At 38.6% G+C, this 26792-nt stretch overlaps 1 protein-coding gene across 3 annotated transcripts in view; it reads right to left on the bottom strand.

Annotated features, from left to right (window-relative positions):
* The window catches only part of enox2 (ecto-NOX disulfide-thiol exchanger 2), a 181050-nt gene that overhangs the window by 76063 nt on the left and 78195 nt on the right, over positions 1-26792 (bottom strand). For all 3 annotated transcript variants that reach the window (XM_063494455.1, XM_063494456.1, XM_063494457.1), the window contains one exon: positions 16069-16215. In XM_063494455.1, the coding sequence (XP_063350525.1) occupies positions 16069-16215 (147 nt within the window). The remainder of the gene's footprint in view (positions 1-16068; positions 16216-26792) is intronic.

The raw sequence follows: 26792 nt of genomic DNA, 5'->3' as shown, positions 1-26792 counted from the left end.
CAGTTTACACACAATGTCCAAAAAACCTAGATATAGTTAAGGAATTATAAATAGCCAGACAACGTATCATTGTCCTCATGGAAATGTGCATGAACAACTCTGCTACCCCCAACAGTTATGACAGATATAAGTAAGTAAGTTTAATATGGATATGATTTCATAAGATAATGGCCTAGCAGCAGACAGAAACAACCCACAAAACAGTTTGTACCCATTTAGATTTAAATAGTGCTCAGATGTTATTGTTACACAGAAATACAGCTTTTTCAGAATTACTGCAGCCTTATCACAGCAATGACAAGAGCATAGATAAGCACAGGCAGAGACAGATTAGTCTTTAAAAAAAAAAGGCAGAGAAACTGAATTTTCATTCATATTAAGAAACGAATTGATAAGACGTATTTTTAGGTTCTTTAAGCACTTGCTCCCTGGTCTGCACGATTGCCATAGCCAGCGCCAACCCCAGATTGGAATAGAATCTCTGGGAAACAAGGTTCAGGCCCTGGATTTAGCCCTGTCCGCCTACTGACTGCTGAGTTGTTGTCATCTCCCCGTGCTGCTGACTACTGCAGCAGGTGACAGCATCTTATCAGCAGCTGCCAATTACAACATGGGAATCTTATCAGCAGTAGCCAATTAGAACCAGGGGACTTGCTGTGAGGAAATGTCAACAGCTCAGTGAACTTGCCAGGGCTCTTATCTGGCCACGCCTCTTCATCCAGGCAGCTTTCTTTGAGCTTGTCACAGTAACGACTGCCAGTGCAATGTTGTGACAAGAAGGGCTGGAGGAATAGCAGGGTTTCAAAAGAGCAAGCCTCCCAGAAAGACTCCACACTTCCTGAAAGCTGCAATATTTTAGTAGGCTTCTGACAGATGATGACTGGAAAGCTTCAGGATTCTTTCACTTTTACCTGGGTGGGTGTCCATTCTGAATACATAAGCTAAAAGAATATATTAAAAATTTAGGAATGCAACTCTGCGCATGGGGTCACAGCTCGGTAAAGTTTGAATACACCCAAGGAATAGAATAATCTAACTCTGACATAATGCCAGGGAAAAAAATTCTTAAAATTGTAAGGTTAGAGTCTCAAATATGAAACAAATAAATGAAAAAAAAAAAAAAACAAATAAAAAAAACAATGCTAAAGAAAAACCCCCTTAAAACCTGCATTGAAACCTCAGTTTTTGAACTGTGCAGTAATGTTGCCTTGCTTTTTTTCTAAGCAATAACTTTGTGTTTAAATAACTTTATTAAAATTACTGGACAAAATAGACTAGGGCTTTCTTTCTGCATTCAGCATGAGCTCCATATCATTGCCGTTCAACTGAGCTATGCTCATGTTTTGTGCACATCCTACACCAAAAAGAAGTCTCACATCCTGTGATGAACACAGGTGCTTCTACACCTCTATCAAAAAGTAAATGAAATACAACTGGGTTGTGGAACACTCTGGCTTTAGATCAATTACTGTGTAAGATTAGAAAGAAGAAGTAGGGAAGGGGAAAAGCCAGTTCAAGAAACTCCAGTGGGGATCAATGAACGACATGCTTCTGCATTTCTGTTCCACAGCTGAGGAAAAGCTGTAACCACAAAAGATGTTGCAATTTTTGTATTTCTTACATAAAATGATAAAAACATCTAGATATCCAACTGGTATTTCAGAAATATTTTTACACTTTTTAACTTTATAAAGTTTCTAACATGTTGTATGCCGACTTTGCACTGTTTTCAATTTAATATATAATTTCAAACATTTTCAAATCATTGCAATCTTTTTTCTAATTGACATTTTTACACAGTATCCAATTTTCTGAAACCACTTTAAAAGTTTCTTTTTGCATGGAGAATTTGTGGTTTCTTATAATTTCACACCATGGTTACAATAACTGAGTGCTCCAATTACAACATTACAAACGAATCTAAATGTTTTTTGGGCTTTTCATTTTTTTAAATATAGCAAAAATGTCAATTGTATTGACTGTAGAAAATGGTTATTCAAAACAATAATTGAAAGCTATGCAACCTACTTTATACACTTGATTATTTCAGTATATAATGAAAAATATGTTGCAGGCTGAATTTTTGCTTGCCGATCCCTGTAATAAAAGATAAAAAAAGAAAAAAAAGAAAAAGCTATCTTACATGTGTAAATGTAAGTGCAATGGCCCCTCTTTTGAATTACTGAAGGACAGATACCCAGGCTGGTACTGATAAACGAAACAAAGGCCAACAGTACATGATCAATACCGAAACAAATTAAGGGACACCACCGCTGGATGTTTTTACTATCACTCTAACAGCTGGAGGTATAGACATTTTTCTGTTGTATGTCATCAACTGCATCACTGGTCGTGAAACTTAATGGGAGACACATATTAGTATGGATGGGTTTTTAAGACCATATATAAAAGATTCTAGCAGACAGTGACCTCCACAGAGACGTGAAGCATTCAATAAATCATGGTCTGATGCGTTCTTTAGTAAAGCTCGGTGGATGGAGGTCATTGGCGTTATTTCAATAGATCATCTTTTTTCTAATGGAAGCATGGTTGACTAGAGCCATGAGAGATACCTTCCCTCGCAGAAGCCCATAGCTCATGGCAGACAAAAAACCTGAGCTGCCTTTGTAAACCCCTTTAACTGGCTTGGAATAGCAACAACGCTGCAACAAAGACATTTTCAGCACCATATTGTGGTACGGCATTACTGAACACAATGCCACTGCATACTCACAGCTGATCCCCAATATAAAGGTTTAAAAGGAAAGCAAGGACAAACCATGTTTCTGTCTGCAGTGAACCAACTTTTTCTATCAGGTCATGTTTTCATGCATGTATAATTTTTAATGAACCACTTTTGGATGAGGTTCCAACAAACTCGTTGTGAAGAGAATACAGCTGACGTTTCTTTATCTGAAATCACATGTCATTTTTACTGTGTGCATGCAGTGTCTCCACATCTCCTTCAGCCACTTGAAACTCTCTACTTTTTAGTTAGACAAAAGGAAACGTTCTAATAATCAAGTCTCATTGCACCTGTAGGAAACTGTCAACAGAGAAAAAGATAAAAACATTTGGGTCTTCCTTTTTTGTCAGCTAATGTATGATGGAAGAGTGGACACACTTGGCAAATTTAAAAAGGGGAGCTTCCCTTCCAGTGGCTTTGACAAATGACTCAAAACACTTTTCCGGTCAATGCCATTGCAACATAGTTTGGGATTTAACAACGCTACTCATCTGGCATGCTGACTTTAGATTAAACCTATTAACTCCCTACCTGAGGGGGAAGTCAGGCCAAGCAAGAGAACATCAAAAGAGTGTTAATAAAGCCAATGCTGCGTTGATACAATCATCATCATGCTGCAATACCCTACATCTTCCAGAACACATATGAGAAGTGACACTTCAAAAACAAAGGTTTGATCACAACATACAATCTGTGAAACTCTAGTCAGACAACAACCATGTGTTTTTCTAATTTAACTGGATTAAGAATATAAATTGGCCACATTTCCAATATGAAAATGAAAGTCTTGTATAAATATACAGTACAGATTGAGCATGCACAACCTACACACACAGTACAAAATATATGCAGGTAAAGACAAGCTTATGAACTCCTTAGCATATCATCTAAATCATCCACCCAGAGGATTATCGCCTCCACGTACTAGGAGAGGAATATGGGATGTAGTGAAAAAAGGAAAGGGAAAAGCAGCAGCAAAACCCTGGGCAGAGAAAGTCATTGTTAAAGAAGGGGGTTGCTTATGATAAGATGTTGAAAGTGCAGAGTATATCTGCCCCTCTTAGATGTCTGGGAGACTTTGTGAGAGAAACAGAAAAAGAGACACATCCAGAATTTTAGTAGACTTTCTTCTAATCCATCAGGCTTTTCAAACTGCAGACCAAAGGTACCTGCATGATGTAATCTTGAGCTTGTGTTGCCAGTTGTTGCTAGAGAGCAGCAAGACTGGTGTCTTTTAGAAATTGAAAAAGGTGACGAACAAATGAATAAACTCAGGTCAAGATCACTTCACAAGTAGAAACTGAAATTTAGCTTTCAAACGAGAAAAAAAGTTCAATAAATTTGCAAATACTTCTGTAATTACAGCTTCACTCGATTATTATAGGGGCTTGAGTGTTGAATGAGTGACCAAAATTGCGATTGTATAAATTTCAATCAAATCTACCTCACTAAAGTTGCAAAATTCAAATGGTTTGATTCTTTCTGAATCTATTGCATGAATCTGTTCTTGGTCTAAACACACGCACCCTCATGTAGACACTTAGAAGTTTTTGTAAACACTTGTTTTCTTTACTTTTTTTGAAGCACACTGCATATCCCTTGAGAAGAAGGGTAGTAGAAAGGTTTTTTTCTTTTCTTTGCTTACTTACATGCTGTATGTGTTTCTTCAAAGGAGTCCGAACACGTGATCAGCCACAGTGCAGCTCTCCCATGACATTTTTGTTTTTCAGACTTTGCTCAAACATAACAAAAAAAGAGAAAGACCCTGGACTGTCTGTCAAAAAGTAATCCTGCTTTGGATATCTTCTCTCTGATGTTTTACTATGTTGTCTGCACCTGAAATGTCTTTCAGATAGACTACTTCACTACTGAAAAGCTCTGACATCAATAACTATTCCTAGGTTGTGCGCACACTGGTACAATCATGCAATAATAACAGATGGGTGGCACTTTATGCGTATCGCTGAACAGGCCTTGTGATGAAGCTGCAAGGATGACGGAGTACACAACTCATATTCATGAGTACTGAAGAAAACAACTGAATAGAAAATAAATTAGTGCTGAACTGATTGTCTTTAGATTTTGAACCAATGTTTAGATAAACACAAAAACAACAAAAGAATCATAAATATGCCATAAACCTCGTGTTTCTTATCATATTCTGCGATCTAGCTGATCGGTTTTTTTCCTGCTATAACACAAGCTATGAATCAAATAAATCCGATAATCCAAGATAATTTGATTGTTACTCAATAATAAGCATCTGTGTTCTGTGGAACAGTGTAACTGAGCAAATGATTCACCGCTGGGAATTTTTGTTTTGGACAAAGATGTTTTATTAGCACTAGTCTGAAAAGGCCACACTTCAGTTGTAAAGCTTGTGTTTACAACTGTAATGAATATAAAATACCAATTTGTTTCGGCCAGTCACAAGCAACTTATGACAACAGAAAGAAAACAGCTGATCCAGCTGTTGTGTGAACAGTCTAAATTATATTTTTAAAATGCTCCGATATTTGCTAAGATTCAGGTGCAAAGAGGTCCCTTTCTAGTCGAGCAAATGCATAAGATAAATATAAAATTAGATTCAAAATATTTCTTCGTCACGTTACCTGAATCTCAAATTAGAGAAGCATACACAACCTACATGCTGTTATGAATCTAAGAGTCAGATGACAGCTCACATTTAGTCAAATAAATTAGGCTAATTTATAATTGATTAATTACTCAGCTTTTTTTTTTTTTTAGTATTACTTCTGAACCACACTCGCGAAAAAAGGTGGCAGGATGACGAAGAAGAGGCAATAATGTCAGGCAGTAAGAGGCAGCTGGTGTGGTTGAGTTAAGCTGGCTTCAGGCTTAGAGGGAAAAAAAAAAAAGACGAAGGAGAGGAGGAATGGGCGAAAGGCGAGGCGAGGCAGGGCATTAATAGAAGAGAAGTGGAGCTGTGGGGCATCTGTGATGAACATGCTGCTGTGAGCACAATACCGGTTAAAACAGGGAGTTTCACTCACACGGAGGCAACTAATGTGAGAAAGTACAGAAGACAACAAGGAAAACTATGAAGTGTCCAAACTGTATTTTCCATGTTTGCGCCCCTTCTTGTTTTGCTTAGGTTCCCAAGAAACTCAAGCTCTGAATGTATGAGCCAAACATACCACTTCCTGTATCATGTTCATCTCCAATTATATGGTGAAGGAACATTGTGGTCTGTGTGTTCAACAGTCTTCTGGCACCATTTAAAAGAGTTAAAAAAAAATAATAATAAAAAAAAAAAAAAAAAAAAAAACACCAAAGGATTGTGTAAAGCAATTTTGGTTCAGCTGTAATAGAAACAAACCTCATCCACATAGACAGTATAAATAATTCATCTAGTAATCCGACCTTTCTGAGAGAGCAGTTATTCTTTGGTGTTTTAAACAATCTCAGACATGTAGAGATCTGACAATCGCTGGTGGCTTCATGAAAAACACTCTAGATAAAACCTCACAATTGCCTTTACATTTGTAATTGAACCATCTGAGCCTTTGAATCTCAGGCCAGCCCTCTCTGTTAGAGAAACATGCACTCAACAGGAGGAAATGGCAGCTTCTATTTCAACTAAATTGAGGATGGGGGTTGGAGGGCTGAGATACAGAGGAAGTGCTGGGTAGATTACAGCCCTCTTCTGGAGATGTACAACCCTCTTTTCAAAACGGTCGGGACACTGACGCAAACAGCTTTGTAATTTAAAGTCTGTATTATGCTAAATGGTAAAACATACTAAATGTTCTAAATCAAAGAGAACGTACAGGCTCTCTTTATTATAATTCCACATGTTCTAAGGTGCCAAGGTGTATGCTTCTTGTATCCAGTGTCCATGAAAGTTCTCCAGTGACCTGGGTTGGAAAAGGGTTAAGAGAATGGATAGGTACGGGATACATGCATGGCAGTTTAGCACCAAGACCATTTTATTTTATGGCCGTCATAGTGTAAATAATAAAAAAAAAAAAAAAATCTAATTTGCCATCATCTTGCTAAAATAAGCAATGCTTAAGCTGAAAAAGACATCATCTTGATGGCAGCAAATTTTCATCCAAAACCTTTATATGTACATATAGAACGTTAATGGGACCCTCACAGATGTTCAGTTTACACATGTCATGTGCACTAATGCACCCCTATAAATGTCATGGATGCAGGCTTTTGAACTGTGTGCTGAAAACCCACAAATTCTTATTATTTGGCAGACTCGAGGACTTTTCTGCTTCACTTCTAAAATGGTTTCATACTCAGAAAAGCAAGCAGTGTTTCTGGATTTTGTTTCATACGAGTCTTTTCTTTGCAAGATAAAGTTCTAATTTGTGGATGTAGCTCTGAACTGTGTTCACCAAATCATTTTCAGGAGAGCATCTGAGCCCACGCAATGATTTCCAACAAAGAACCGTGTCAGTTTTTAATGGATGAAGATTATGGCTATTCATTATTGGTAGTCAGCAACGTCCCTTGCCACATAGATTTTTTTTCAAAATTCCCAGAATTTCATGTTTTAATGTGTTGTCCATATTTTTTAATTGCTTATCCAATTCAGGGTTACCGGGGGATGTAACCTATGTCAGCTGTTATAAGGAGAGAGGCAGGGTACACCTAGGACAGGTTGACAGTCTATCACAGGGCTAACAAAGACACAGTCAATTATTTACTCTCAGACTAATTGCTGGCCAATTTAGAATCACCAATTAACCTCATGTGTATATTGCTGGACTCTGGGAGGAAGCCAGAGTATGCAGAAAAACTCACACATTCCCAGCAACTCCACTCATAAAGGCTCCAGTCATGTGGTAGATTCAAAACAAGAATGTTCTTGCTGTAAGGTGACAGCGCACCATCACAACGCCCTCTTTTATTTACTGTAGATGATGAGGTCTTCACACTGTTTGCAGTCACATGTAAAAAAAACCCCAAAAAAACACTGTTCTTAAACTGCGCAACTGTGTGCCCATGAATTCTTTCTGTGCTGCTTACGAAAGCCCATCCTTACTTGTGACAGACTCGGTCTCTATGGGTATATAAAAAAAAAAGAAAAAAAAAAGAAAGAACATCCCAATCACACTGCTGACCTGTTGCAAAATAATTGGTTTTCCAGCATCTTGATGCCCCTGTCCCTGTTTTAGAAACATGTTGCTGCCATGAAATTCAAGATAATACACTAAAAAATATATGCTTGAGTTTGGGGGAAAATAATTTGCCTGTTAATTGAAGAATCCATTAACCAACTTACTGTTGTGGCTTATGGTCTATAAAAAGCATGTATCTTGCTGCAGCTTATTATGCTAATTTATAGTACTTCTCTGCTGAGATCTGAAAATACCTGTTACTGACCAACGTTTTCTGTCATGGCCTAGATTTTTTTTAAATCCTAAAAATAGAGCCAACGGGAGAAGAAGAAGGGTAGTTCTTTCTCAAAATAATGACAAAAATGTTTTGGATTTATTGTCTAGTGTTGCCAATAAATGCTGTCTATTCCAGCTTTAGGAGCACCAATGCATTTAGCATGTTGGATAAAGCATTATATTGTTTTTATGCAATATTACTCCCAAATCAAATATTCTCTCTGTATCAATTAACTGTTTATCAAAGTTAATACTAAAAGGAACACTAAGCATTTTTATGGGCTGTAGGTAGATCACTGCTAAATTCTAAAATTTAAGCCTGCAGGGCATGTGCTGATTAGAAATCAATTTAGTAAAGACTCATTATAAGGATGGGAAAATGCCCCCAAATAAAACTTATTTGGTCATTTCCCCAAGGCTGAGGCATGAAGAAGTAACTAATTGTTCACCTTTCTTGTTACACTGCATGAATTATAACACCGAGAGGACCATTTGCAAAGCAATGCAGGTTTTTGGGTTGGTTTTTTTTTTTGCTTTGACCATGAACAAAAATGACAGCCAAATGAATATTTCTGTTTTTATATTTTCAGAGCTTGAACCTTGCTTAAGGCTTTACCATTAACTTTAGTGCAAGTCTAGAGACACGTCAGAGCTGAGCGCCTGCTGGCACTGAATTATTTAGGTCTCATGTTTGCAGGCTTTGCAAGATGGGGTGAAATGGCACTAAATCCCTGACCACTGCAGCTGAAAGAAAAGTGGCAGGGAGCAAGACAGCACGATTAAAAAATTATAAGGATGACAAATGGGAAAAGGAAAAAGGAGGACAAACATCAATTTAATTTTCTTGCTTGACGATCATCAGTGGAATAGATCTAGAAACTGCGCGTTTACCTGGATCAGACGCTTTGTATACGTAGTCTTTTTGTTGGAACTGCTGTAATTAACTGTTTCCTAAATACTAAAAGATGCTTGATATAACTGTGCAAGAACACACTGTTCACAGTGACACAACGGCACTCTCCGTCTCTCCCTCAGCAGGAGTAGAGATAACTAAACTGTTATTTTGCAAGTGAAATAGAAGAGTCCCAGAAGAATAAGGAGCTGAACATGCATTTCAATCACTATTCTCTCCTGGAGTTAAAACACATATACTCTGTAGACATTGTGCGTAGAGTAGCTGTCTTCAGAAACTTGCAGCTGCTCAATCTAGAACAATCACTTCAGAACTCAGAAAGTCATTACACTTTAATTCCCTTGCATGGCTGCATGCATCCTGTTAATCTCTTAATGAGTTCTTTTTTAACATCAATCTGTCATTAGTGTCTCCAGTCCATCAGCATCACTCTAAATCTTTTGTGTCACTGTGTGGCCTTAGCATCACAAAGACTGACATCCCGCTGTAGATCTTCCCCCACCTCAGCACGCGGCATGCAAGTCAGCTTACCCGCACACATACACCTCTACAGGACAATGACATAGTCGTATATCTCAATGGACTGTCATCCTTGACAGCTTGAGTAGCCCATTACAGAATTTACCTTCCAATAGACCCTTTGCCTACCAGTGGTGGGTCAGTGACATCACATTACATCTTTTATACTCAAATCCATTACCCTCCCATGTGACAACCAAAAAGGGCCACAAAAAGGCATACTACTGCCTGTAATACTCAAAACTATTACAAAGCACTTTTCAACATTCAGCTTACTGAATGGAAGTTTATTTCTGGTGTTTTGGAGCTCCAGACAGACTCCACACAGTCAGAGTGAAAGCCATTTATCACGAGCAGGCCACAGTAGAAGACAGGGTGTGAACTACACACTCACAGACTTTGTACTGGCTAAATGGTATGACAAAAAAACGTTACGACATATGGTTGGTCAACACTACTCTCCTTTATAGCGCTCAGCTGTTTATCAGAGGCAAAAATAAAGTGCTGTGCAATGGTTTGTTCTTCGTCAGGATTTCAAAACTTAAATCACTGTGGTTGCAAAACTACGTAGCACAAATACATCCGTCACATTATGTTAAGCAGTCTAGTCCAGGCATTTTTTTGGCCAGCGCAGCGCCTTGACAGATGACGAGATGAGCTAGGTTTACCATTATAGCTTGGACACCTTCATTTTTTTTGTTTCTTTTTTTTTTACTAGCTAGACAAGCTTCACCAACATGAGAGAGATGCACCTGCTTCCACAGGAAAAAATAAATCTGTGTTTTAACATATCTTTATTGTAGCTAACACTTTGGTGGCTCAGAAAACTACAAAGCTCTCCTACTTATATTGAGTTTCCTGTCTGAATGTATTAAGAGTGGGACATAGATTCATACATATATGGGCGTCCAAACCTTTGTGGACACGGGCAGGTGATGCATTTTACATCAGATAGATCCGTGCGGATATGCATAGATCAAAAGGTATGATTTCAGCTTAAGGGTCAAGGAGACTGAAGACTAAAATCTGGTCGTGATTACAGCGAGGCACAGAAACTGAGAAACCTCTCCAAACATTAGTTGTATAAATAGTATATATGAAAACTTGCTGAGCCATTTGATGGTTGTTAGGATGCAAGACTGTATAGATAAATCTGCACATGTCAAATATTTAATATATGTAATAAAGTTCTCTCTCTAAAAGAAGGTAGGATACATGTTTAACAGAAAGAAGTCAAGGAAGTCAGACCTACATATATTTTAATAACATTTTTAACATTAATAACATCCCACTAGGATATAATATTATATACTGTCCATATAATTTTGCTGCTGTATTTCAGATTATGATGCAGAAGCTGTCTGACAATTGTTACCACTACCTACCTGCGCAGCATGTATTTTTATTTTCCTTCGCTAAATGACATTAACCTTTCTCCTGCAGAATCAATAGATTTTATTCAATTCCTTTCTTAGTTCCAACTAAAGGTTAATGCATACGTGATAGGATCGGTTAGAGCACAGTTCTTTTATTGGCTAAAACAATGCTAGTGAAATGGCATTTGTGTTGAAATTTAATTAATTGATTTTCATGCAATGAAAAAAACAAAACAATAAAAAGAAAAACGATAAAAAGAAAAACACTCATGGGGGCATTTCTTTAATCTAGGCATTGGAAATGCTTTGGATAAAAATCACACACATGGCCTTAGGTTTGAAAATATACCTCCCCTCTGATCACTTCAATATTTTTCCCAGTCAAACAACCTTGTTACAAGGGTGCTTGAAACCCAATCAGCCAAAGGGTAAGTGTTCTCCTTCAAAGAGCTTTTTCCACACAAAGTTATTTGTTACTGCAATAAGCAGACAGACTGCTTGCAGTGGACATACAGATGTCAAACTATGCTAACTAAACTCGCTAATTCATAAAGTCCTTTCTTTATGCGTTTCCTTCATGTCCTCATGTCAGACATATTTGGGTTACATGAAAACACATTTAATTTAAAGTTCTTTAAGTAGGAGTGTTTCTTAGTATTGTGTTAACTCTCACTAACACACTGTAGACTGCATGAGATCAAGAATGTTAGTTAAAGAGTGCTGGAGGCACAGCGCCGTGATTGAAATCACACCTCATTACCAGAGTTGACAGGGCCTCCCCACAGCAGAGGAAACCCTCATTTTAAGGCCTGAAAAATGACAGTCAGTCTTAAACAGAAATACCTTAAAAAATAAAATTGATTTCCATCTTCCCCTTTAGCTGTTAGGTTTTTTGGCAACTCAGTTTTAGTTTGACATTACAAAATATTAGAATGTCTTTAACTTTGGCTCTCTTTAAATCACACAAAACTGTTTTGGAAACTGCTCCACAAATTATGATTATCATTACTATTACATTAACATGAGCAACAGGCACGACATAATTCAATGCAGCATGTGCAGTTGCTACTACACTGATATTTATATTCATTATAAGGGTAAAACTGCTCCACTACAGGAGCAGCATCATTTTAAAAATCTCATTCTCTTCACCACCTGCAGCTTAAACACAGCAGGACTTGAGGGGAAATGGCCATCTCTGGCTGTGTTGCAAAACTGATAACAAACAGTATAGGGAAAATCCTTGCAGTGTGCCTGCTAACCCTAAGGCACCACTTATTATGGATGGCTAAAAGACAGGCACACGCACAGAGTGGGTGCACATAAACAGAGAAGACTAAAAAGATAAAGAGCAAACATGGTGGCCGAGTGCGTAGTCGAACTATAGAGGGAATGGTCGCTGGGGAAAAAGTAAGTTAGTGTTTCATTTAAAAACTAAATAAAGTATAACAAAATTTTACTGGGCACACACATAGAAGCTCAACAATAATGTCTTTTTAGTATTAACCAACTGGTAATGACCTCCCAAGTGATATGATTTTCACTGAACTTAATTTCTCTGGAACTTTTTCATACTGAAGTAAATAAAAACATCGAGTTAGTCACATCGAGTCAGAGTGAGAAGTGAGTGGATTCTGACAAACTGTGTCTATTTTAAGGCTGAGTCAACAGAACATCAACTCAATTTCAAATGTTACTTTTTGACTGTTTACAAGAGAGGAGTGCTCCATCCTCTATGTGTCTGTCTGCTTAGTGTGGCAATTTAAAGATTTAACGAAATGTCATCAGAAAAAATGAAATCTTTCCAAAGCATGCCATCAAATCCGTGAGGACTTCAATTTCTCATATCAGTTAGTTCATTTGTTAATTCCCTAAATTTTAAATCAGTTAGTGAAAGACAATTCTGCTGTGTAACATTTGAGGGGTGCTTTATAATGCCACAAGAGTACCATGAATTGTACATGTAATGAGAAAACTCTTTCTATTGGAGTTTCTGAACAAGACTCAGTCAATACAGCTGTTAATGAGTCACAGTGCTTCAGAGGGCTCAAGGACCTGAACCAGGTGAAGACAATCAAAAGCCAGACAGAATCCAACCCTAGAAGCCTATAAATTCACAGCTCCATCTGCTCTAGGCCACCATTTACCTGCTAGTCCTGCAAGGGCCCCAACCAAGAAGGCAGAAATAACTGATAGACTCTCAGGTCATACCAGGCCAAGTCAAAGCTAATTTGTAGCCAATTTAATTCTGGAAATAGCACATGGGGCAGCTAGATTTGTGATTTGTCAGTTTGGACTCAATGTAGTCCAACAGGGTCTGATTGTTAAAAGTCAAGAGAAGAAGAAGAAGAAGAAAATAGTTAAAGAAAGCCTGACTGACACTGAATGGGTCCTTTTCAGTGAGAGACATCAACATAAGACACTTCCATTGCAAAGACCCCTACACTTAAAGTCAATGAAGAAGTGTAAATACAAGTTAGAAATGTAAAAGCAGCAATGGGATGAGGTCAAACATAAGAGGTAACCAGTGCTCCTCTATATCACCAAGTAAATGACACATCATAAAAAAAGAATTACTGTGAATTTCAACACAATGTGGGCTGATCCTGTACAATATGTTAGTGCAGTGCTGCCATAATGCTTCAGCAGGTAACTTACCACCTATATAGCAAAAACTGGTAAAAGGTATATAGCAATACGATCAGTCCTTTATATTATTTGCAATCTGAAATTTACACACACATGATTTCTAAGAACTGTTCTTTTGATGATTAACAATTATTATTGAGTATTACTGTAATATACCAGATCAAATCTCCAAAAATAGACAATGTTTGGGCAACCTTTGGTTAGAGAATGACAAAGAAGCTCATCCGGCTAATGATCCATTGCAACTCACAGATTATTGTAATGTGTCAAGTACAGAAAGAAAGTGTCAAGTTCTGTTGTCATTGCTTGACTGTAATGCACAAAATAATGAGGATTTAAATCCATAGAAAAGTCAAGGAAGCTTGCAAGTGTTATAACCGAAACAAATTAGTATCTCATTTCAGAAAATCTGACCAAGACTCTAAAAATAGTTGAGACTCCTATGAAAATGGACAACCACGCGTAAAGTAACAGCCACTTTTCCATTTCTATACGATCTTAACCCTGGGCACAATTTGAAGGAAGATTCATCAGCTGAGTTTCACAAAAAAAATAAAAAATAAAATAAAAAAAATCGGACGAATGCTGCAGGAAAAGCGGTGATTTATTTATGCAAATCCAGCTATGTGTAGCACCGTTTACCCAAGACAAATTTCCCATGTTGGAGAATAAGGCTTATTCTTATGATTCTTGTGAACTGTAGAGCATTGGATGGAGGGATGATGGATGCCTTACCACCACATCAGCTCATGGGTCCTTCAGCTGGATGAGAAAAAATAAATAAATCTGCTTTTGCTTTTTTGACAGGCAGAAATAGAAATTCTTGACTAGGATATCCTCTGGTTACACTGGAAGCTCTGAAAAACTGTCCATTGCCCCTTGAGGCCACTTGATGTTGAGTTCCCAGGCTGTATAAGATCACATCCTTGTATTATGTAATACTGGAGAAACAAAGTTCTCAGAGAATGGCAAATATAAACAACTTTGTGCAGAATTACTAAGTTACACAGAGCCAAAATACTATAACTATAACTCTATACACTGTTACCACTGTTGCTCTGAGCACTTTTTGAATATACTGAACATTTCTGCCTCATCTAATGTGACTTAAATATGACAGCAGAACAATGCATTAAATATTCTCAGTTTCTGCTGTGAGAAGAACATGCACTGTCATACTGACAGAGTGATTTCACATTAAACTAATGACATTATGACCGTAGGATACTTGGTTCTCACTGCTGTTGTGGGAAATCTAACAAGTGAGAGCTCATTGATCATGAATAAATTGGAATCTAACAAAAGAAAATGCTCCATGTTTGTTTACATTTGCACACCATGTTCTCTTCATAAACTTATCTGTATAGATTAATTTTAGGAGGTTTGTAACACAGTTGAGACATTTTTTCTTAATTGAAAAGCTGTATTAAGCCAACTTCCCTTATAAGTTTTGAACATTTTTTAAACTCCTGCAATAATACAAAGTATTGTTTTTTGGTAATTGGTGCATTTTCTAATTTAAGGCTTTTTACCGATTGCTACCTTCTTTTATTTCCCCCACATGTCAACATGTGGTGTCAATTTCATTCCCTCCCCCCTTTTACAATCATGTAAGATACATTGCCCAATTAGAGTTTAGCGTGGTCAGCGAATTAAAATTAAATTAATTGCCATCAAGTCATGGACTCGTTCATGTGAAGATGTGAGGAAAAGATGAAGAGTCGATTAAGACTGCGCTAATGTGAAGTATTAATCCAGTCCAATTAGCATTGCCACGAAAGCAGAGCTCACAGAACAACACCTCTCTGTCTTAAGGGCCTTTTTGTTCTATTACTTACAAAGCAATTAATTAGTCAGTACTTCTTTAATTCTTTAATTAGAAAGTCCTTTTTTAATTTGACACATTACCAAGCAACCACCAACACTTACTCAAATTACTGTTTAATTATAGCACATCCTTACATAAACGCATGCACGCGTATACACTTTTCTCAGTGTGTCCCTCCCTGTGGTCAGTGTTTGTGTGAGAAAACTGAAGCTGTGTTGGAGCTGTGATTGGCAGCCTGTGTTGGCACGGTAACAGACAGTCAAGCGCGTACACACAATCTCACCGGAGCATTTTTTTTTTTTCTGCCGCAGCTGCCTGACCTCCAAACAGGCCTGACAACCAGAGCCTGAGGACATGGCAAGGTAATCGAAAACAACAAAGACTGAACTAAGCTACTCTTTTCCATACTGCCACCAAATAATAGGATTATGCAACAATTCACATTGCACTTATTTGATGTTGGTAGAGGAAGACGGAGGGGAGAAAGGTAAGAAATATAACTGTTGTATCAAAGCACTCCTAAGTGAAGAGGGGTATTCTCCATTTGAGGTTACAAACTCTTGCATTTAGAAATTTGACATGGCTGAGGGCAAAATGAGGATTTGAGACCATAGAGTAATCCCGCAGCAGTGGTGCAAAACTTGTGAGGTAGCTGCTGTTAGTACCTGGAGGCAGGCTGGCTCTTTTCCTCTTCTTGCTGTTTTCTGCAGTGTTTTCCAAGGGAGGACAGTCGGTCACCAGCTGTCCGCTGGAACCGTTGAACTGAAGAGGGTCGTTGTTGGCTGCTGGATCAAAAGGTAAAGCGTTGAGTCCTGCAAAACAGACAAAAACAAAATGCCACAATATATTAAATTAAATAACGACTCTTCGTTTATTTAAAATGATGTGAGATAAATGAGATTACACAAAAGTGGAAGATATATAGAAAAAGAGTCACTAAAAATGCTCCCGTTTTGGGCCTGACACTGGAAAACAAGTTCAAATATCTTCGGGTCACACTGGACTCCAACCGTTTACATGTTAAAAAATATTTTTTTTTTTAAAAATGTAATCAGTTTAGACCATTACTCATTGCATCCGACTGGGCTACATGGATAAATTAGTATTTCTGCTGAGATTCAAATAGCCAAGGTTTATGGTTTTATATTGCTGTTAATTAAAATGTGCTCGCTCTTTAAGAAAACAAAACCAGGTCTTCGTTTCAGTAGCAGGCAAAAATAGACAACGATACACTGGATGCCTGACATATGAATCAATATTTTGTGCTTGCCTGGGCATACGGGCATGTGCAATGCTTCCTTCTCTTCTAATCAAGGTCAGTTTTAACAAGGCCAGAACCTAATAGTAAAAATAAGACAGTGTGGTGAAGACAACTTTTTCCTTAGTATCTTTATTTTGATCATACGAGACAGTAAGAACACTTGAATGAATCTGTATTTATCACTAAATTATTATGAGATTCCCCCCCAAGTCCTAATGAATGAAGGCCAACTTTATGTGTATTCTTGGCTTAATGTATCACTTATTCTGCGCTCTTTAAGGGCTGCATTTGTTTATAATTCAGAGCGGGGTCCTGGAGAGACAGTCTTAATTCATGAAAAATTCATGACACTTCTTGTGCTCAGATTTGTTTTCCCTCCATGGCAAAACAGAGCAGAAACCCCACTTTACTGTGGCTCTATTACAGGTCTGAGAGACACTAATCAGTTTGTATCAAACTCAGAAGGAGCTATAGACATTAATTTTTTTATTTTTTTAAATTGTGCACTGAAACTGTTGTAGCCTTGTTTTTTTAGCCCATCAAATACTCAAGACTTCAGGGTGATGCTCTAATGATGCAGCTTTGAAGTAGTAGTTTCATTAAGGCTTATACAGCTAATGAGGTTACTGATACCTTTGTCAACTGTGTCTCAACTTTTCATGACTATAATCTGTCAACAACAAGATTGACCAGTAGCTTATATGTGACTAGCAACTGACATAGACAAAGAAAAACTGAGATAAATCAAGCCTCACTTTAAAAAGGAAAGTAGAGAACTATCAAATTTACCCTTGAATTTTATAAATCTATCAAAGTACTGGCAGTGTGCAAAATCCTATTCTGTTACATAAACAATCAGTAAGTCTGTGAAGGTTCTCAGTCATCCAGGTCATCGTAGTCAAAGGAGTTTGCAAAGAAAAGCGTCTGGACTTCTTTAAGTTGCTTGAAGACGTTTCACCTCTCATCCGAGAAGCTTCTTCAGTTCTAAGGTCAAATGGCCGAGAGTCCCAGATTTAAACCCAGTGGGAGTATCCCCCCAAAGAGGGACAAAGGACCCCCTGGTGATCCTCTAATCACATGAGCCAAGGTGTGAAAGCGGGTGTGGGACCAAATCAGCCAGGGTTTCGGGCGAGCTCATTGTGAAGATCAGACACCAGCGAGGGAGGATAAGAAAGACAGACGCAACAACGTTGTCATCCCCTATGTAGCCGGTGTATCAGAGAAACTCAGGAGAGGTTTCTCCAAGCACGACATCCCAGTGTACTTCAGACCCAGCAACACACTCAGACAGAAACTGGTTCACCCGAAAGACAAAACTCCAAAATACAGACTTAACAACGTGGTGTATGCTGTACAGTGCAGCGAGGAATGCCCAGACCTCTACATTGGAGAGACCAAACAGCCACTTCACAAGCGCATGGCACAACATAGAAGAGCCACCTCCACGGGACAAGACTCAGCAGTCCATCTGCATCTTAAGGATAAAGGTCACTCTTTTGAGGATGCCAATGTTCACATTTTGGACAGAGAGGACAGATGGTTTGAAAGAGGAGTGAAAGAGGCCATCTATGTCCACTGTGAGCGACCATCTTTGAACAGAGGCGGTGGTTTACGACACCAACTGTCTGCCATCTATAATCCAGTTTTGAGTTCCCTCCCCAGACGCCTTAACGCCCACTCACATCCTGGGCCATCCGACCTCAGGAATTCACATGACAAGGTGGGGCCAGGTTTCACAATGAGCTCACCCGAAACCCTGGCTGATTTGGTCCCACACCCGCTTTCACACCTTGGCTCATGTGATTAGAGGATCACCAGAGGGTCCTTTGTCCCTCTTTGGGGGGACACTCCCACTGGGTTTAAATCTGGGACTCTCGGCCATTTGACCTTAGAACTGAAGAAGCTTCTCGGATGAGAGGTGAAACGTCTTCAAGCAACTTAAAGAAGTCCAGACGCTTTTTCTTTGCAAACTCCTTTGAAAACAATCAGTAACAAAAACAAAAACAAAAAAAAAACAGAAAAAAACCACAGGATAAAGTCTGTTAGAAAGTTAATGCCATGCTTGCAATTCCAGCAATAAAACATGAAACGAGGCCTTAAAATACTTTAAATCTGTGCACGGGAGATTTCTCAGATTTAGGCATTGGAGGCTGTATTTTCTGCATAGTCGGTCTAAGTAGAGTAGTGTGTGTGAGCGTGCACGCACGCACGCACACACGCACACAACCCTCTTAAGTCAATCTCTATTCAACATCCATCTGTCACACGTCTTTAAAGATGACCGTCAATAGTCCAGAGAGCGAAATAAATGCATTCCTCTGCCAATGTTAACTCTGTCACCAATAAACAGCAACAGTTTACATCTGAAGAGATGAGACTTTCAGTCATGCGCTTGTGAGTTCCCAAGCGAAAGGCAAAGAGAAGTTATGGAAAAAGTGAAGCAGCACTGAACATTGACCACTAAGCTTCAGTGGTTACAGTGTTACTGCCGTTCCAGATGAAGGAAAGAGCGTCACTTTAGCTCACAGTGGTGAGCTTCTCCAACAATTTTACAAGATTTGTTCCTATACGGAAAAAAAGGACTTTGAAAATATGGTGCAAAGGTGAATGAAAATAGGCAAATCTGTGGCACTCAAATTGTTTATTTTATTTGATCTAGAGTTACATGACAGAATGCTCCAAGGACTTAATTTTTATTTTATTTTTTTTAAATCAAGTTCAGTAACTTATCTGGCTCTTGAATAATACCATTACTCTGGAATTAACTGCAGAGAAAATAATGGACACAATAAATCAGCAAATATAGCCTTAATGAAAAAGATTTTGGCTGCAAATCTTCATTTCTAATCACACACTAGAATCTTGTTTTTGACGTTTAAGCTCTCAAGAGGCCATTTTCAGAACCAGAAATTGGACAGTTACCCACACCAGGAATGGTTTAAATGTGCAGGGTGGGAAGAGAGTTTATGAGTAAAGGCGGTGAGTGTGTGAGCTTTGTATACTAACAATGTCTTTCCAGGGTCATCGCCCCTGTCTATACTCCTACTTGAGTCTGTGGGCTGATGAATGGCGTATTTAAGTTTCAACATCTGGCCAGGGCGTGTAGCGATGTCGGTGAGAATCACTCCCCAGAGGGAGAAGAAAATAAATGCCAGGAGGGTGGGAGGAGATGGACAGCAGGGCTGCAGAGTAAACCGAGGGAATGAAACAGAGAGACTTAGAGCCTCAGAGCGGAATACAAAAGAAATATCACAAATGATTCTGGGCTGCTCGTCCAACAAGAATGAATTAACAACATGCACCATTAATGGTACAGTGAGCCAGGAAAGCACAGGACCATTAGAATGGCACAGTGAAAGTCAGTGGCTCATTAAAACACCATTGAACTGCCTTGGAATTGAAACAAGGTAGTACGTCTACATTGTGAGTTTCTTGGGAGAATGCTGATTATTTTAAAGTTGAGCCAGGTCAAAAAACAAAAACAAAAAAAACATTTAAGTAACCACCTGGATCCAAGCAGTTACAACAATAATTGCTCATTAAACTCACACATAATTTACCTCAAAATCTATGAAATGTGATTCATAATCCCATGTTTTGAGTAAAACATAGCCTGCTTTTACTCATTTTCTTTTAGTACACTGATCATCTTTGAGATTTTAGACTAATGGTTATACAAATTAAGGAATTTAGGAAATTAGATTAGATAAGACTATTTATTTCACAAATGCCCTATTTTTTAATTTGACACTGTTGAAAACAGTGTCTTACAGCTAATTGCAGCAGTTGTATCTTACATCTAGTTGTATCACACTTCATAAGTCATTGGGAGCTATGGGAATTGAACCTATGAGCTTTCAAGTACAAGACAGCGCACTGAGCTGTAATGATTTTCTTCCTAACACGTTTGCATAATTCTCTTGTAGCCTTTAATCTAACAAATATCAGCTAATAAACCAATTGGTGAGTATGAATAATGCAGCGCATAAGGAAATGTGCATCAGCGCACCACTGCGAGGATGGGCATTAATGCGGGGATGACCTAAGCAGTGGAGTCTTTAAACTAGAGCAGAGAAAATACAGAGACCATGTAGATTATTGGGCATTCATCCATCTGAACAAGGCAAAGGGCAAGACGGTGGCACATTCCATTAACACAGTCCCAACCTCAGAAATAAATCAGCTTCTCTGACTAATCCACTGCATTACTAAACCCGAACTGTCAACAAAGCGTCTTTCAGCTCCATTGATTTGCATCGGACATTTAAAGTGGCTGAGCACATTCGCCTATCAGAACAATCAGGTGAAAAACAACTTTTAATCCTGAACATCACAAAAAAAAAAAAAAAAAAAAAAAAAAAAAAAAAAGCCAGAAGAGGAAATGCTGCATAAAGATCTGTGTGTTTTTCTGTCTTGTTGAGATGGAGCAGATTCATGCACTTTGTATGGTCAAAGAAACAAGAAAAATATACACAAAGATAAACAGAAAAACACCTTCCCATACACTGCTTCCGTTTTGCAAGTTTGTGAGCTCACAGTTGGATGCATCTGAGACCTAATGCTCTAAAAAAAGAAAACATATTCATGATACCCAGCTGTGGTGAAAAGCAAGGGGAAAAACCCAGAGCAGTTGACCTCTAGAAGCAAAACCAAGACTTCTTTCTTATTTTTTTGGGCTATTTCAAAAGAACCCAGCTAAGGTGGAATGCCTCCTGGATGGCACATACTGCAGATATTACAGACATTACTCTTAACACCTTGGTGTCATCCCCAGAAGACTTGGTGGAGGCAACTGAGGAGAGGCAGGCTTGGGCAGCTCTATTCAGATTGCCAGTGGTGTACACACTGTATAGGTTGTCAGTTCATCACAGGACACTAAATGGTCTATTAACTTTTTTATTTGGTTTCATTTTGTTTAAACAAAATTCCAAGTTGGCGTCACAGTTTGGAAAGAGGTCACAGCTACAAGGTCCTGTATGGAAATTGCATGTTCTCCCTATGTCATTGTGAGCTTTACTCCAGCTTCACCCCACACTTCAAAGGTATTCATGGGGTTAGGTTAATTGGTGATTCTGAACTAGCTATTAGTTTTGATCCTGAGGCCGACTGGCAACCTGTCCAGGATGTACCAAAACTATTGCCCTATAACAGCTATGATAGGCTCGAGCTCCACTGAAACCACAAATTCACATTTAAGAAACCTGGAACACAAATGCAACGTTGCTTGATAACTAAATGATTCTTCTCTTCTTCTTTTGCTGGAATTTTTAATGATCGCATTGCATTCTCTTGCCACAAGAATAAACTATTTTAAATGTATATAATAATAAAAACCATTTCTAATAATGCCGTGATATACAGTGAAGCTGCCAGAATGTTAAAGAAACACTGTGAGACATAGGTTTGGCCATACTGTCGCCACTAGTTTTTAATAGTTCTTTAAAATCAATACACAAAATGCTTTAGCACTATAGTCAACACTATATTGTCTATATTGTTGACACAATAGTGAAGCAGACCACATGCATAATAAGTGGCTAGGGTAGAAAAGGTATGAAAGTTTTATTATAATGGCTTAAGAGTTCAGGCTCCATTACCAAGAGGCAACATAAGCATCGATATAATAATGCAGCCCACAAAGTGACTTTGTGGTAATATTTTGAATCAAGCTTCATTGCACTTACTGCAAAGCTGGCAGAGTGTGGGTCAGAGTAATGTGACAGTCACAGGCTATAAGTCTCATTTCTGCTGGGTGGCAACTGGCAAGTCTACAAACAGGATCCCAAATTAACCTTCAGTCACCTGAAAGGGTAGTGATCAGTCACAAGACCTCACTTAGCACTCACTAAAAAGGGTTTGTGCATAGATCAGACACTACAATAAAATGAGATGTTACTCTATTCATATCCCGTCTTGTGTGTCCATCAGAACACATTCTGGCTCTGGACTCACTGGACACGAGCTCCAAGCTTCCTAAAAAGGCAGCTGACTGAAGTTATGAATGACCTTAGCAGATGCATAAACAAGGTGTCTGACTGATACGGCTTAGCAAAGGATGGCAAAGAATGGCAAGCAGCTGTGGTATTCTCAAGAGACCATTAACGAAGCTTTTCACTTCCTGTGTATTTATAGCAAAGACAAAGAGCAGTTAAAACTACAAGCACTTCATACAAAGTGGGAAAAACAAATTATCATTTTATGTACAACCGTGTTTTCTGACAGAAAATTAATAACCGAGGGTATGTTTCTCACCCTTTCCACAAAATATTAACAACAAAATATTATAAGCCTGTCGCATATGCATTACACAGTAGTTCATATTTTAAGCGAGCTATGGCAGCAATCAAAAACAAATTGTCACATAATCTCCTAGACAAGTTTCCCAAACTCAAGCTTTAATGAAAACTTGAGTTTTGTTTTGAATTCACACGCCTGAGGGGCCAGTTTTCTTCTGTCGTTTTTCGGTGTTGTGTGCACAAATGAGTTGATCACCATGAATACTCTCTAGGTGTTTTAAGTCATGTTCTTGATCAGGAGTGACAGACTTCATCCAAGTAAAACCAGAGGCAATTAAAAGCCATTAAGACAGCAGCCTGGCCTGATGCAGCTTCAGCAACTCAAGGCGGGATGGGAGGAAGTCTGGCAGAAAATTGATTACGGTAAATATGGAGGGCACAGTGACACCGTTACCCAAGGGGGCTTCTACCAACTGGAGATTGTACGTGATGCTGTTATGTACGCCCGTTTCCATGGAGACCTGTCAAATTAAGACAGAAGATCTCCGCTGGGTAATCTATCAGCTTGGTTGTACACAGTCACTGTGATGTGTGCTCTATGGGACCTTACTGTACATTCTAGAAAAGCCCTTTTTTTTTTCTTTTTACAGTTGAAGCTGACAAAGTTTCAGTATACAGACCTTGTGGTTGTGCACTACACTTACATTTCCTACAGATTTGGGGGTGTAGTAGCAAGATGTATGACACTTCAACAACATAGCTCAGAAAAAAAAAAGACATTTAAAAGACTGTTTGAATAACAATAACGTAACTTTTTTTGCTATCCAAACTAGACAAAAATAAGACTAGTTTAAACTGCCAATGCAGTTTAAACTAGTCTTATTTTTGTCTAAACTGCCAATGCAGTTTAAAGACGTAATTTGGCTATAGTGATTATAGCAGCGTCATCCCACCTGCATCCTCCTAAAAAATGCTATCTAGGTTATTCAGCTTTTTGCATCTTTAAGTAAATGTCAGAGACACCAATCAGGGTTAATATCGTGATAAGTACGTAGAAAGAATTATGTTCTTATGGTTGGGAGTTCAGTAAAGGTCAATGTATTCCCTGATGTTGTGATGACATTTTAAAAAGATGCCAGCACCAGAATATCTCATAGTGAATTTATAAACATCACCCATTTCTGCATGCAAAATAAACACTAATAATAAGTTGGCATATGGAGCTCAAACTGTGGCAAAAAATGGATCAGGTTATTAATGTTTAGGGAGGGAAATACATTTACGCGCTTGCCCATATTTGCGGTGCTCACTTGAGCTGTGCTTCAAACAGTCTCAAGTTTGCATTCAAATTGAGGAATACAAGCTCCCTGTAATAATGTCATGACTATTCATTAAATCAGTAGCAAGTTTAAAAAAAAAAAAATCCTCCTCAGACCCCCTCTGTCATTCTCCAAGCCTCAAGGGATTCACTGAAGGTTAATTTATTTAAATCTCCCATCCACTCATCTCTATTCCATTAAACTCACTAAGAATCTTTGGTTTGCAGTCTAATCCGCTTTCTACTGTCAGAGGCCTATGCCCTTTCTGCAATGCAGTCAGTGCATGTGGTTGTTTGTGTGTGCGTGTGCACTCGTGCATGCGTGTGTGTTAACAAGACAACACAGCAGCTGATAAGGTCACGTTAGCTCATACACATAAACACACGCTCATGCATGTGGAATGTCCTTTGAGACCACTGCATAACATTGGTCAAATAAATCTAAAAGGCGATGAAGTTAAAATGTAGGTTTCTCCCGAGAGACCCGTTCTTTTCTACTGTCCTCAAGGCCACAAAATGTCTAAGCCCTTACCATCTGTTCGCTCCTTTGAAAGACAGGATACTTTAATGCATGTGGGGTATGGCCAGATCAAGCCATCAACAATTAGGCTCCACTACTAAGGATATCTTGGCTATGTAGGCAATTGCTGTATCATTATTACGGCATGGCATGCATTATGACTGGCACTGGCACTCATGACTTTGGAAACACTCACCCTTCCTTAAACAGCCATCAACGCTATTAGCAGTCTGTCAGAAAACCATCCAGCCTATGGTGATGTGTTTTTGTGTTCCAGAGAGCTGACTAATGAGACGCTCGCTGGCTCCAACATACTTCAACAATGGCACACGTAGAGCTGTGTGTGTTTGAGTTTGGACATTACTGACTGAAAACGGTCACCTTTAAAGCATACTTGGCTCAACCCGCTATATGGCCATTCTGTGCCGAGGTCACATCAGGAGATTTGGTTTATTTTCTGAGATCTAAATATTCATAGTGATCTTAACTTGTGCAATATGAAGAAGTCTGCCAGATCGCTCTCATTAGCAATGCACACTTTGGTTGGTGTCTGCCACCATGTACAGAGAAGATGAATGCTCCTTAATAGCAAGGATTGACTCATTCCTGCAAAGAAAAAGAGGAGTTGATCAGCGATGGCATGGAGTGTTCTTTTCAGTTTCCCAAATGTATATCACCATCGTTTGGCACCGTCTACGTGTCCATAAACCTCCATCTTATTTAATACCACCTCTTGATCTCATCCATCTGTCTTCTCAAACATAAGTTTTTTGCTTAATTATCCCTTCCCCTCCGCTCTAGTGCTTAGCTGCCAACCATTTTTTTTTCCATTTTTACCCCCCCCATATCCCGTCCGTTCTGAAATCTTAGCTGCTCTATAATTTGTTTCAGACCCGAGTATATATTATACTTGCAAGGGAAAGGATAGAAACAGAGGACAGAGGGGATTTATGATGAGCAGCTGCCAGCGCTGACAAAAGCTTTTAAAAGCCACAAGATGTGTCCTGCTCTCTAGCTTTTTGCCTTTGATTGCACAAGTCCAACTTTTCTCTTTCAGTAGCCTTTGTCCATGTAAAACTATATCACTTTTGCATATTGGAGGAACTGACCATTATCTAGCCTTATTAATAATTAAAAGCTAAGGAGAAAAGAAAATAAATTAGGCACAGGAAATGGAGACTAGGAAGAAATACCAGAGAAAGAGGTCAGAGTTTATTTTAAAATGAAAATCTAAGTAGTTCTGTCATTAAATTCCTACATTGTTAATGTTATTGTTTGTCACAAAGCCCCTGAAGAACCAAAGTAAGGCCAGAGATCATCTCTCAGACAAAACTCTTTAAAGCTTAGAGACAACCTAGTACTACTTCTACATCTCTCATTCAAGCTCACTCTCTCATTTGAATCATTTTCTGCCTCAATTTTCTGTACTTGCTTGCCTTAAGTAAAAGGGTCACTGGAGTATTTACTGCAATAATTTTCAAAGGAAAGTTCTCAGTTTCATTGTCGTTTCATTGAATACTGATGTAACCTAAGGCCATCGTGATGGCTTCCATATAGACAGTATTTCTTACAAAGCGGTTATAATTTGTTTCTTGATTAAATGCACTTGGAGAATAGTAATTAATCAAAGGAGATAGAGCTGATGTCTGTAATAATCCATAAAGATAATGAATGGTGACAAGTTACTGTTTAAAAAAGGCAATATGTTCAAAATACAATGGAAGATCGGCCCCTGCAGCCAGTAGTACACGAAAATGAGAATCATTAGCCTAAATCAACTTACAACCGTCCTAAAAAAATTAGTTTTCTTGACTCAGCTGGCGTCACAACTTTAGATTTCTTTGGAAACCATGTTAAGCATATTTTTGAAAAGCACACCCACACCTCATCAGTACTCTTCAGAACATCCCAGAGGCGGTACTTGGTTTCAAGAAGAGTAGATAAGAAGTCTTATTCCCTTGTGTGTCAATTAATACTTGTAAAAAGTGCTCCACACTTGTTTGTATTGTTTGTCTTGTGCGTGCAGCTTCCGCTCTCTTCCCCTCTCTTCCCTC

This window comes from Pelmatolapia mariae, linkage group LG2 (genome assembly GCF_036321145.2).
Source record: "Pelmatolapia mariae isolate MD_Pm_ZW linkage group LG2, Pm_UMD_F_2, whole genome shotgun sequence".
NCBI lineage: Eukaryota > Metazoa > Chordata > Actinopteri > Cichliformes > Cichlidae > Pelmatolapia > Pelmatolapia mariae.
The sequence above is the reverse complement of the archived record's forward strand: the minus strand, read 5'-3'. Positions and strand labels throughout refer to the sequence as shown.